A 14585-nucleotide genomic window follows, 5' to 3' on the forward strand; every position below is an offset into this window, starting at 1 on the left:
CCGCGCCCCTGGGCGGCCGCGGGCGGGACGCGGCGCGAAGCCGGGGCGAGCTGCCGGCGGTGGCCCTGGCGCGCGCTGCCCGTCCCGCCGTCGCCTGCCTGTTGCGCGTCCCGGGAGCGGCCGCCCCCCCCCGCGGCGGCTGCGAGAGCCCCCGGCCGAAAGCTTGCGCCCGCCCGGGCCCGTTGCTCGCACCTGGGAGGCGCCGTGCCCTCCTCTGCCGGGGGGCGACGCCGGTGCGGAACGCTAAGGCGCGGTTTTAAAGTTCCTGCTTTAAAAAGCACGAAGCTGCCCGTAAAGAGCGGCAGCAGGCAAGAGCAGTGCTTACTGGGATGCTTCCAGTCGCGCAGCACAAGCCCCTTGTTGCAGCACAAAAACCTGTCGCAGGAAAACTCGGAGAAAAACGAGAGGCGCAACCTGTCGCGTGCACCTTTTGAAAAAAACCCACCCAAAAAAACCTGGCAATCTGGTGATCACTGCTTATTTATCACAGTCTCAGATGTCGAGGAGATAGAATCAGTCGTAAAGTTGAACCGTTGCATGCACGGTGTTACACGGCGAGGTTTGGTTTTGCTGCGATTCGCGCTGGACAGTTGGCTATTTTTTCACAGGTGCAGTCTTTTATCTCTGGTATTTGTCAGTCCTTGCATTTTGCCTATTTCTTGTTTGATCACACTAAACTCGCAAACCACAATTTGGATCTTACGCAGTCAGGCAAACCGTATCTGAAATTCTGTTTATTATTAACCACTTAATCTTCCATAGATATTTTTGGAAAGGGAGGTGAGTATATGTGTGTTTGTGTATCAGCTGAGGGAGGGACAGCTGTTGTTTTGCCCGAGGGACCCCAGCAGTGTGCAAGCAATCCATTACTAAATGGTAGGCACCCGTGTTCATTGCAGTGGCCTGTTTGTCCCACTAAAGATGGAGTTTAATGATTTGCTTCAGCAAGGTGCTCATTTTAGGCAGCCCCGCGCTTTCTCGTAGCATCAATCACTGATACATTAGTGAGGCCAGACTTTGTGTTTCCTTCTGACAGCAATTGTGATCTCCCGTTTTGTGAGCAGATGTCATTAAATCAAATTTTAAAGCTGTTACTGCAGTACTTGGAACAGAGGATGGGTGTATTAACACATAGAATCAAAAGAAAACCAATGTAATAATATTTGAAAAATATACAGCCTCCTTCAGAGAAGACAGAATACAAATACAAGGATACTTTCCTACTTCTCACAACTCGGATGCGACTCGTTCGTAGGAGTACGCCTCTACGAACTCCTGAAATGCAGCACCCGTTGCATGGCCCGATGTAGGTGTTGCCAGTCACGAGATGATCATAGAATCGTTTAGGTTGGAAAAGACCTTTAAGATCATCCAGTCCAACCATTAACCTACACTACCAAGTCTACTCTAAACCAGTCAAGGGTAGACTAGACTAAACCATGTCCCCAAGTGCCACGTCTACCCGTTTTTTGAACACTTCCAGGGATGGTGACTCCACCACCTCTCTGGGCAGCCTGTTCCAATGCCTGACCACCCTTTCCGTGAAGAAATTTTTCCTCATTTCCAATCTAAATCTCCCCTGGCGCAGCTTGAGCCCATTTCCTCTCGTCCTATCGCTAACTACTTGGGAGAAGAGATGAACCCCCACCCCACTACACCCTCCTTTCAGGCAGCTGTAGAGAGCGATGAGGTCTCCCCTTATTCAATCCCCTGACTGAAAGGGAGGGCGCGCCGTGGGGCACGGTTAGAAACCCCAAACTTCTGACCCGGGCAATCTTCCTGGGGATGCTGTTAGGTGCCGCCTGCTCGCACGCTACTCAAGGGTACGGCGCGCGTTACAGCAAGCGTCCGGCCTCCGGCAGCAGCGCGGCGGGCGCTGGCGGTGCAGCCGCGGTAGCGGGGCCGGGGCCGGGGCCGCGGCGGGCGGGGGCCGGGCGCCCTCTGCCGGTGGCGGGCGGCGGCGCAGGCGGCGCGTGGCGCCCGGGCCGAGGCCGAGGGCGGGAGCGGGAGCTGCGGGGGGCGGCCGCCTTCTCACCTCTGGTGCCGAAAGCAAACCAACAGCGGGGAATCACATGTTTCTTGTTTTGAAAAGCCGCAGCGCTGATGTAGTATGTAAACTCCCGGTAAACTCCTCCAGCACGTGTGACAAGGGGGAATCGAAGCGCTGCGAGGGTCACAGCCCTCCGCTGAAGCGCAAAGAGCTGCAAGACCGAGAGACGCTGAGGAATGGTGGACCGTGAGTCTTCCAAAGTCCCCGAGTCTAACCGCTCTCTTGAGCCACAAACTTCAAGCCGGCCGCACAAGAGCGCAGCGTGTTGGTGGAACCCTGCGGACCTGAACAGGGACAAGAGCAGGCTTGCCCTGGAGTCGTGCAAAGTCCAGTCGCGGGTACACAGTGCAGGAGCAGGCTGCCTGCCTCCTGCAAAAAACACACCCTGGCTGTTGGACCCCCAAACTGTGTGTGTGTGTTGGGTTTTTTCTCCTCTGTAATTCCGTGTCATAGCTGTCAGCCCCAGCTGGGTGGGTACTGCTTCCTCTGTGTTTTCCCCAAACCGTGACTTAGCATTTATAGTATGAGTACTTTTATTTACCCACCTTGTGTTTCCCCAAAGACGTAGCTTGCAAAACTTCACCTACCTACTACAGGTCAAGTTCTCACTGCTGGTGGTACCTGAAGCTGCCACCTTCACACAGCAGACAAAATAAAATAAATGCTTGTGAATATTTCCAAGAAAGTTCAGATCCAGGTATGTAACATGCAGTTGCATTTAGAACACATGCCTCTTACAGTAAAGAAATGATGAAAATTTGTAGTATTTAATTTTAATGTGATTTGCAACAATTTACTTTCTTTTCATACCACTTGCACATGGTCAGCTTTTAGTTAAAAACATAATTATCAAAGAAGTAAGAAGCACCAAAATGACAATTTAAAATACATACAAAGGTACAAGCAACTAAAGACACCAGGATGTTTAATGCCTCCGTTATCATGTGTATTTCTAAAGCACTCTTTGCAGCCACAAAGCACTCGACTCCCAGCAACACAGACCACAGAAGGAAATTTCTAAGCTCAAGCATTTCCAAATGTTCCTTGAGGCTGACTGTAAATGGCATGATTCCCCTCCCTCAGACTGTCCCCTAGCAACGATTACAACCATCAACAAAGCTCCACCATTCATCTGCTGTCTGAAGTGTAAGTTGCTGAGGGATGGGAATAACAGAATTGACGAGGTTACAATACAAGAGTTAAACTCATGGTAATCAGAAAGGGGCTTTTTCTCCTCCTTTGCTTGGGACTGTCATCAAGCAGCTTTCTTGTAAATATGACTCTACTATGAGGAACTCCCAGAAAACCTAGTGTTAACCTTTGATACAGGGCAGGATGTTCATTCAGTGCTGAAATTTAAGCCAGCTGCATAGGCTCCTGATGAGATTAACCTAATACAGAACCTAAAATACAAGAAGAGAGAGTTCGGGCAGAATATCTCGTGAACATCTGAGCCCACAGAAAATAAATACAGAGTCAAATACACAGGGCAAACAATAAAGTTAATACTGAGCGGAAGATATGAGGAGAAGATGAAGGGGCAGCAGTGGTTTATGGCTCTCTGCATGAACTTGGAAGCAAGGAAGGAACATTCGCATCCCAGGCAAACACAAGAACAATAGCATAACCTCCTTGACTTGAACCCTTCAGAGAAGCAACAAGTGTCACAGCAGCAGAGGAATGCTCATGAGCCTGAAAGAAAAGAGAACAAATTCATTTAAGTTAGACTCGTAAGCTAAAGAGGTGCTAGAAACAAAGGCTGGTGGTGGTGATCTAAAGCGGTGAGCTCGGGTACCGTAGTGTGGGAACTACATGTCCAGCAAATCGGGAAAGATGTCATTTGAAGCAGCAGCAGCAGATAGGGGAAAGTGTCTTGTATGTTTGAAAGGCATGATAGGGCCTGGTCTGTTGAGAAGGTGATTACTGAAGAGGCAAGGACCAAAATAATTGTGTAAAGGCTTGGGGACATTATTTAAAAGCTTGCATTCTCATCAAGGCACAGAACATAACCGAGGCAGATGATTGCCGTGTATGTTCCTCAGTTTCTCTCTCTCTTTGGCAGGAGGTAAAGGAAGAACGACACCAGCAGCGTTAACTGGGAATCGTGAGATGAGTAGAAGAACCAATAGGAGGACCACGCTAGGGACTGTTACTGGCCACTGTAAAGGGAAAAAGAGCAGTATAGAAAGAATGAAAGCATATCAAATGGAACATCTTTTGATTATGTTAAAGACTTAATACTGATTATTTTAAAGTATTTTCAAATCATTGGTATCCATTACTATCAATCATCACTAGCAAATGTCCTTATAAAAACAGAATGGGATTTTGAAGATTCAGTGCTTTAGGGAATTGTTCATTCTTCAGACTGCTGTTTTGGCATTTCGGTTATACAAGAGTGTATCAATATCTGTATTGATGACCTTGGGGGCTAGGCAAAATTTAACAGGCAGGCACAACCAAACATTTTATAAGTAGATTTGGAAAGTACTTAGGCTGGCTAGAGTTGAAGAGAAGTGTAAATTCACATGCAAGGAAGACACTCCAAGGAGAAGTTAACAAAGCTTCAGCAGGGACATAGATAAGAGTAGGGCTGGGACCACCACCTCAGATACCTACCAAGAGGAGAGCCATTTCTTGGAACAGTGGGGAATGGGGAAATTTGTGTCCATGCTACCTGCTCAAGCAGTACCCTGAATTCATTTCTGTGTGCAAGAGTCAGACAGACACAGGAAGAATTTTAAGAATTTGAGGAACTAATGAAATTAAAGACTCCAGTTTTGAGGGGTTGTGACAGAAGGCATGAAATTAAGGTTGCCCAGTGATAACCCCAGAGAAGGCTCTGGAGATAGCTGTTTTACAAGAATATGGTAAAAATTGGTGATCAGTGTATCATGTACACTAACTTAATGTGCTGTAACACAGAAGGTGGCTTTGATTCTAGTTGAATTATGTAAAAGTTTCATCTTATTTAGAGAAGGTCAATGTGAACAGAAACTGACTTTAAATCACCTGGACTTGGCTCACTCTCTTAGAAATGAGATTATTTTTCAATTACAGAAGCTTGAGAGACTTGTTATTTGCATTATAACACTGGTGCTTCACAGATGCTGTAGTGACTGTAAACTCACCGTAGAGCATACAAGGACTCTACTTCGGTGACGCTACTGTTCAAAAGCCATTCTCTTCCTTGGCTATACACACCTCCTGCCTGTCCTCATACTCTGATGCAAGACCTGTAGGCAGATTATCAATCAGCCTAACGCAGTTCTCTCACTATTTGATGTAGTAGTAGCTGGGGTGTCCAAAAAGTACAGAGAGATGATCAGACTCATGTTGTAGTGACTGTATTCACTACACTGTACATACCAGTTATCTGATCTACAACAGCCATCTAGCCATACTTTGCTAATATTTTACAAATGCTGGTAGGATACTGCAAGCTGCCAGGCACATTTTGATACTAGCAGCACCCTGAAACAGCCATAGCGTATTATTGCTGCAGTAGAGGAAGCCTTGATGCTCAGTGGGAAAGGTCTATCAACCAATCAGTTACTAAGACGTGGGCTACGTTGTGATATGGTAGACTACCTTTCAAATGTCTGGACAATGGCTAGAAATAGATGAGGTGGTGATGTGAATGGTTAAGCTATCGACATCACACATCTAGCTTGCAAAGTTTCTCTAATTGCCAGGTACGGCTCTGGAGAAGGACAGGCAAGCTGAAGCTTGCTTTTACATTTGGAGCAGGTATCTGTAAGGACTCCCCAAAGACGTCAGTGAACTACAAATTCAGGTCATGTGGAGTGAGATGCTTTGCTGTTCTGGTGAGCAGTTTTATGCCCTCAGTTATAATATGCTGAATGTGGCATCTCCTATCTTGGGTGTTTTTTGTTATTCTGGATTTTAATAGCCATCACAGCCATCTGTAGCTGGCTGTTTTCAGAGCTCTACAAGAGGCTTCCCAAGGGCACTCGCAACCACCTGGCTTGCTTTGGCTAGTTTTTATTCATCACCAGTAGCCTGCTGATCCTTTCCGTACAGAAAAAGGAGTTAATTTTCCACAGTCTATGGAAATTCATCACCACACTTGCAGTACTCTAAGTAGATAGCCTTAATTCCTGAAAAAAATGATCCCTTTAAGAGGATCCATATATTTAGCTGTGTATTTAATTAATTTTTCCTTAAAATTATGTAATTAACAGCAATCCTGAGTTTGAGTAGCACTGCTTCACTGTGAAGGTAAGTTGCAAGATGAACGAGATCCATAAGAATCCATTGAGGCCTGTGGCACTGAAAATGGGATTAATTCTAGTAATCTCATTAGGGATGATAAATCAAAAATAAACACACAGACAAATCTCTGTAGAATTTCTGCTGCTGTTCTGATGTTTATGTTAAGAACAAGAGATCTTGCAGTCTATTACAAAATTGTCAGCACATGGCATAGGGACTAGCATAATTGCCCAATGATACAAAGGTGATTTGTCTTTTGATAGAGATGCTGTAACTAGCCTGCTGTTCTCGGGTCTAGCATGTCAACTTGATGCTCTGGTTATTCCTAACTTTGAGAGTGACATCGGGAAAAGGTCTGTCCTGTTCTTGGGTATCAAGAAAAGATATGGCTGCAGGTATCAAAATGACTCACCAAGAGGTGATAGCTGATTTGGCAGCTGGATAGCCAAAGACTGGCACCTTGCTTCTCCCTTACACTACTGCCATGCAAGTGGTCTCCCTCCCATCTTGACCTCTTTGAGTCTGTCTCAAAAGGTAGAAGAGCAATACAGTTATTAGGCGTCAAAAACAAGTGACTTGCATAGAACTTGACCCAAGTTGTGCTCAGGTATGAGGGGCTGAAGTGTGTTCCCCGTAAAGCCGTCAGGTACTTCATCCGGCACCTAGCTGCCAGGTTATGAGGTAGGAATGTGTCTTTCCCTGGAGCTACAATCAAGCATCCTTACATTATCAATAAGCTGCAAAAGGGCAGCTCATCGCGCCAAACAAACTACACAACTACCACAGCCATCTCCTTCAGGTATCACATCACATATGATGTAGCCACAGTCACGTATCTCTCAGCTAAAGAGTCGTCAAGATAGATTTGCATGCAAACATGTCATTAGCTCTTCCTTACTACAAAATTAACAAGAATTAGATACCATTCAATCAGGAAAATTAAACATACTAAACGCATGGAGTTCAGATCCTAGAGGCTCGAGTCTAGCTTAGGTCACTGGTGGCAGGCACCTCACTCTACAGGGAGGTCTTCTTTTGAATGTCCAAATATAGAAAGCTCATCTTATTCACCGAACTGAGCTAGAGGAAAGTCTGAAGGTCAGCTAGCTGGGTACTCGAGAGGTTGCACCTGTTGTCCCGTTCATAACAGTGAACAGTGCGGGTTGTGGTTATTCTCACTCTGCTGTGCAGACATCTGTATGTCCCTGACGGACAACTGTATCAAAAAAGAAATACCACAACACAACTGGTCTAACAAAATACATCCATTACTTCCTATATATTCAGATAAAGGTACGGCTAGCTACATAAATACTAAGAAAATTTGAAAGGTGCTTTATAAGGAGCACACACATATAAAAACTTCTGAAGACAGACAAACACTTGTATTACTCCATTAATTAGCTTTGGTACTTAGTTCTCCTGCCCATGAAAAACAAACATTCACATCTTCCTTGTTTCTTCTTCATCTTCCAGGTAATCTAGACCTTGAAGAGGTAGAAGATTTATTTCCATTTTGAGGCTAAACTCAAAATGTGCTAAAAGCTGTGCTCTGTTGTTTGTTTTAATCAGCAGTTGTTGCTTCAGTAAGAATTGCAGCTTCCAGCTCTCCTGGCTAATCTACAAAATCCCAACTGATGGCAGCAGAGGAAGTCACTTCTGTTTTGGGGGAATCGTGGAGGTGAGGGAAGCCATGGGGCGAAAACAAGCTTTTTTTCAGGATAAGATGATCTAACTTAACACCATTTTCAGACCTGTAGAAGTAGAAGCAGATTGGAAATGCAGTTTTTTTAAAGTTTCTCCCAAATGTTCACTGTTGTTAGCATAGACTCCTGTGAATCGGTTCATCGGGAGCTGCTTCCAGTTACCTCCACATCCTTAGCCACAGCATTGATCAAATCCTGCTGAATGGCAAGATTAACAAATGGCTTTTGATCATAGCTTTCTTGATCATAGCTTCCTTCAGGGATCCTTGACCATTCAACACCGATTCAGTGACAGAGTGAAAGTGCAGTCGTACTGTTTTCTGGCCTCACCAGGAGGATGGAAGACTGTACTGAACTCTCCAACCTAAGAGCATCAACCTCCTCTCTGAACACCACAGCTGTCAAAAGGCCACTCACCATCAGCAGGTTTAAAATAAGCCTTACTGAGGTAAGCACACTTTAAAATCAATTTTCCAAGATTTCAGCCACTAAAGCGTGCATCTGAAACACAAGAGAAAAGACTAGCCTTGCCTTGTCTGAAAACTCATGAGCATAATGTAAGGGCTCCGCTATGCACGTACTTCCAGAAGCAATGCTAACAAAGTGATACACGCGACTACTGAGTGCTTCTGAGCCCTTTTAGGTGGGCAGCCCACATACAGTATCTTTATGCATTAAAGTTGCTTACAAGTGGGGTATCAAAATCATTATTCAGCCCAAATCATCCCCAGTCTATATTACAGATGCACATTTTATGAGCGTAATTCCACCCTATATCAAATAATTTCCAGGTTTCAACCTAAACCACACACAGTTGTTCACATGGAACCATTTCAGAGAAGTTCCAAGACAGATACTTTACATCTCCGGGAGATGGAACAGGGCACAGCAAGGCTGCTGGCACAGGTCTGAAAACACTGTAAATCAGTAGCTATTTCAGTAGCTATTTCAGTAACATTCTACCTGCTTTTTTTTTTTTTAATATTATCCACTAGTTTATATATTATTTTTACATTGTTCTTAAATAAAATTGGCATACAGAAGACTACATCTCCCCCCCTGCTTTTTTAGATTGCCTTTTTTCCAGCAGTCTGCAGGGTTTCATTTCAGCTTTGAATAGTTTTATTAATTTCAATTTATAGAAAAAGCCCACTAGACTTGAACACTCCAATGAATGCAACTGCAACTAGAGCAATATTAAATTGAGACACAAGCTCACCAGATAGCTAGCCACCTATGAAAATATAGTAAGTTATGCCTCCCTTGCTTGAATAAAAGACTTCAAATTGTGGCTATGGTTGAAGGCAGGCATTACAAATCCTTCCACAGGTTTTGCTGTATCTGCAGCATGGCTGCATGCCCTGCCTCCTTTCTGGACTGAACCGTAAGCTGTATATATCTTCATTTCTTCTGAACTCCAAAAAGCGAAAGCAATAGGAGCAGGTGGAGAACATGCACACAGACAACTTATCTTGAAAAACTTCAGTTGTTGGTAACTTCTCTTCTTTGAATGCTTGCCCAGTTTTACACTTAGGTGGGTGAACCCAAGCAGTAACCCATCTGGTCTCTGGCTTTCACAGATTACCTGGAATGGGTCTCAATATCCTTGAGGCAGGGGAACTCCAATACTAGCACAGACAGCATTGCTCCAGGATGACTCCGCAGCTGTAAAATGGCTGATAAAGGTAAGGCTGAACTTCTGTGCCCACTCTACAGATGATAGGAAACATAATTTAGCAAGGCAACCAATGTAACTTGTGCTGGGTTCAAAGGTAGCTTATTCCCTAATGGAGCCGCAGCAGCAATATGAGAACAGACTCTTATCAGTTATCTAATTAGACAGTTTCTGCAAATTTGCAGAGATGTAAAAACACAGCCAAAACTGATCTGAACAGTTTCATCCTCGGTATGTTAAAAGGATCAGGCCTACCTGACACTTAATTCCATGAGAACACGACTTCTCATCTGGGTGGCCTGTAAGAGATGGATGAACAGCCTGATCTTCTTTACCAAGTAGGTATAGTACAGGCAGGTACATTTGAGAGGCAACTTATTGTTACATACACCAGCTTTCAGATCCTTCCGCCCTCATGACACAGGAGATCTGTTTTTCAGTGATGTGCACTGTTACCTGAAAACAGACACCTTCTGTGTACGCTGGAAGAAAATCTGGAAATACTCCAGATTACCTGGCATTACTTTCATTAGTGTAAGCGTGTGCTCCCTTGGAGAACCAGGTACTCTATATACTTTTGTCTGGAATCCCCAGCGAACCCAGGCTCAAAGCTGGGAAGTCTACATCAGAGTAAGCAGCATCAAGTCTGTCAATCACTGAAGGAACATAGGGGCCTGTACTGATGATTCAAGCACGTTGCATCTTTCCTGTACGATACTTAAGGGCTTACCCTGTAAACCATACTTAAGGATACAGTTAAAATGCAATTAAGATGACTGAGCCATGTTTAATACAATACACACACAGCTCTCTTGGGATGTGGACAAATGGTATTAAAACTAAGAATAAAAAAAAACCCCAAACCATCAGCCTAGAAAAAGATCTAGACTGGAACGCTGTTTTGTAACATCATTTTTTTCCATCTCAACTCACGCGCACCTCTTTTTTTTTTTTTTTTAATATCCATCAATTCTCACAGTCCCACTACTTCATTTTTCCTGAAATATATTTCAAGATTTCCATGAATACAAAAGTGAAAGCCACTGGGCAAGAGCCACTGTCCCCAACTCACTTACTTCCTGACTACTTCCAACTTCCATGAATATATCATCTAAGTGTAGACAGGTCCTGTCAGGCTACAAGCATGAGATCTCTAGGAAGACAACTAACCATGTAACTGCAAGTTAGACAGCATTAAAAGATGTACAGCTTAATATTTACCAGTCCTTTAGAGCCTCATAAGAAGTTCAAAAATATTCCTACTTCCGTTATTATTTTGACCTAACCCAGTAAATTAAGGATAGTATTTCTTCTGCTAGATGTAATGCTTCAAGTACTGGAATTCCAGAATCCAAGAGTCCTACAACTATTATGAAAGTATCTGAAAGTTTAGAAGACTGCAGCCTCAAACATCAAAAGATCAAGCACTCAGTAGCTGGAAGAATGAACACACACAGAGAAAAAAAAAACACACACAAAAAACCCACAACCAAAAAATGTCCCTTTAACTAACTCAGAAAAAATTACTTCCTAAGATATAGCCTGGAGGACATGAAGACAACTATATGGAAGAATTTTGAGAGCTTTATGCTCAAGGAAAGTCTGACAGATTGGGAAGGATTTAAATTCGGGCCAATTAAGAAAACCTGCAAAATTACAGATTTCCTTGTCACCATGTCTGCTCTGACACCAAAGTTGCAAAAATCAGGTTTCAGACAGGTTGTTGAGACAGCATGGGGACTCTTGATACCGCAGCAGAAGATTGTATCTAGTCTTGTAGTGACCAAGTGCTCAACTCTTGCACTTGCTGTAAAATTTATTGCTGAGAAACTGCCCTGGCACAGACATTTCAAGCATATTGTAAAAGCTCAACCTTGGAAAGTGATTTCAAATGAACTTTTTGAGGAAAAGAGGTGGTTAATTATTTTTCCCGAAAGCACACTCTTATTTAAATCTGCAATTACTAATATGTATTAATAAAGTCCAAGCACAAAAGCTTTGACATTTGTAGTTAGCATAGAATCTGCCATGCAACCCACAATTTTCAGAACAAAGTGCTAATCTACGCTTGGGTATGATCATGTATGACCCAGCTGGAGATTTTAATTTCTTATTTCTATTTGTATGTGACACATTAATGTGCAACATCACGATCATTGCAACATTCGTGCTTTGAATGTCCAAAAGGAAATAAACTCTTGAAAACATAAGTAAGAAGGGGTCTCCTGTTTGCAAAGGAACTGAATAAACGCCCCTTCACAGAAAGCACTGCTCTGTGCAATCCAAGCCATCTTCTGTAAAAGCAATAAGGAAGCAGGATATAACATTTAGTTTCAAATTAATAACTAATATTATTTAGGTTTTTTTTAAAAAGGGGAAAGAATGTAGTCATTGAGTTAGACCCACAGTTTAATTGCTGTTTTTCAATCGAGTATTAGAATAAATTTCAAAAGATGGTATCCTTGTAAAGAGTTTATTCTACAACCATCTTTAATTCACTAAAACTGGTATTCCAAAGGGAATCAGAGGTTTTAAAAAAATACCACTAATGCCATTTTCCTTCAGCTTTAATTATTTCTTTTTTATTTTTTGTAAGTCAAATGAGTCAATATATTGGTATTCCTAAATCATCCATCTTGCATTTTGATGAGTTAGTCTACCATTGTTGTTCTCAGTTATGAAATTTCAAAGTCTCTTTGGAATACTAATTTCATATTTATAGGTTTCAATTTTTTGATTCCATCCTATTTCCCTGAATTTCTTCTCAAGACAGTTGCTGATGTAAAATTTAATATAAAATATTTAGTCACAAAATAGTATTGCTTTTATGCACATTGTGGTAAGATTATTTTTTTTTTCCAATAAAAACTATACCATCTTCCATAAAATCCTAAACATATTAAGAACTGTGATGCAGAACAAAATTACACAGGGTGAAACAGGTACCAGCACAACAGTGAGATTATATTACATCAAAAAATTTTAATGGTCCCAAATATATACTCAACAACTAAGCATACACTCAGGGGGGCAAAAAAAAAATTATGACACAAAAGTGACCACATCTAGAATTCCACTCAATCTTTAATCAAGAAGGGACAAACAAATCCCCCACCTCCAAAAAAAATTCTGCAGTTTAAAGGGCAAAGGGAACAGATTAAAAAAAAAAAAAGAGGAAACTTTATATTCGGCCCTCCCCCATAGAGGTTTTTAAAACCTGTTGTAGCTTGACTAAAATGTTCAGAATGTATGATTTCAAAGGCAGGTCTCTTTTATACAAAGAAACTGCTGGCATTCTTAACTAGTGAAGAATTACGGCAAAAATCGCCTTTTCTTCAGAAGTCTCATACATGGTCCAAGAAAGCATATTCTGATTGTAGCAACTGACCAGCCAATCCCAAGTTCCACTAACAAAACTCCTGCCCTGTTGGCTTTTTTTTTTGTGGGGTTTTTTTTTGTTTGTTTGTTTTGTTTTTTGTTTTCCATTTCCTTCCCTGAGAAAAGGGCAACATGTGGTCCAAGCTGGAGAGCACAAAGGCGTAAGTCTTTCCGCTAAACGAAATATTTCCCCTCCTTCTGCTCCTTTGAATTGGCACTTGATTGGCAGAAATCTGTTTGTACAGGTTGATCTGTGTCACACACAGTTATTCACAAAAGATTGCTGCTTTGCTGTGGGTTTGTTTTGTTTTTGGAAAAAATATCCTTCCTCCAACTGGTAATGTTCTTCAGCAGTTACCATTATGATGACTCAAGCTTTGCTTTCTTTGACAAAGGTAAAGTTTCCTCTTTATCTTCATCTTCATCATCCTCTTCATCATCATCAGGATAATCCACAAGCCCAACGAGGCCTCCCTACAAAGACAGACACAATTACTATAATTAAGAAAATATTTGCACATTGATACTTCATGTTGGTATTGGAAAATGATGTTTGCACAGAATATTGCCATAAGCATATCGCTTCATGAAGTTTTGAATAAAATGAAGCAGAACAAAAATAAATCCTTCAGTATGAATGTAAATGACATTATCTGAAAAATGTTTAAATGAATAAATCCAAAATGGGGTTTTATCTATCCAACTGGATAGAAATACTTCCAGCTGAAACTTAAGAAAATCCAAAAATCTACTTAGTTGTGCTAAGTTTAACTGCAGCTTTATCTGTAAAGACGTACACTTTTTTTTTAACTGAGTATAGCTGACTGCAGCAACAAGCAATCTGGAAGCACTTCAGAAACAAATACAGAATATCCTTCAATTTGAGTTTTTGAATTATGATACTTTTAGAACTCAGTCTGTCTTCACAAAAGCTAGTTTAAATGTGTAGTAACTTAAAGAATTTTTTGTATAATAGAATAGAATGAGGTGTACAGGTTACAAAATTTAAACAACTTGGCAGCTGAAAATGAAAGCATAGCTAGTAATATTAGAATCTCCCTTGTATTGCAAATAACCACAAATTTTAAGAATAGGCTGCTCTGGACACATGAAGAAATGGCATGAACTTCTAAAACTTCCTCTAACTACAGTATGTTGCATTTTCTGAAGCTTAACCAGCATTTGACTACAATGGCACTTACTGGTACTTTACTCAAAGACCGTATTACTTAGGTGTTTAGTGACAGACATCCAAAACTACACACATTCTGCACAGTCACATACAACACTACACTGAGTATACTACACATAAAATAACAGGATCAGATAATTAATGAAAAACCCCATTTCAACACTGTTTCTAGTTTGCAACTGTGGCAACATTTATAAACAGTGTACGTTTTACTGAACGAAGGTAGCTTATGTCTGAATCCATGAATGGTTTTTCAAGCACACTGCATATTCAGTGTAACCTGAACGCTTTTCTTTTGCCAAAACTTGATGTTTTTGAGCCAATGCTGTATGCAATATGCTCCACATG

At 42.0% G+C, this 14585-nt stretch overlaps 1 protein-coding gene across 4 annotated transcripts in view; it reads right to left on the reverse strand.

Annotated features, from left to right (window-relative positions):
- Positions 1–13133: 13133 nt before the first annotated feature.
- The window catches only part of PPP4R3A (protein phosphatase 4 regulatory subunit 3A), a 44868-nt gene continuing 43416 nt past the window's right edge, over positions 13134–14585 (reverse strand). For all 4 annotated transcript variants that reach the window (XM_075712083.1, XM_075712082.1, XM_075712086.1 and 1 more), the window contains one exon: positions 13134–13519. In XM_075712083.1, the coding sequence (XP_075568198.1) occupies positions 13406–13519 (114 nt within the window). In that variant the 3' untranslated portion in view covers positions 13134–13405. The remainder of the gene's footprint in view (positions 13520–14585) is intronic.

This window comes from Pelecanus crispus, chromosome 6, assembly GCF_030463565.1.
Source record: "Pelecanus crispus isolate bPelCri1 chromosome 6, bPelCri1.pri, whole genome shotgun sequence".
Taxonomy (NCBI): Eukaryota; Metazoa; Chordata; class Aves; order Pelecaniformes; family Pelecanidae; genus Pelecanus; species Pelecanus crispus.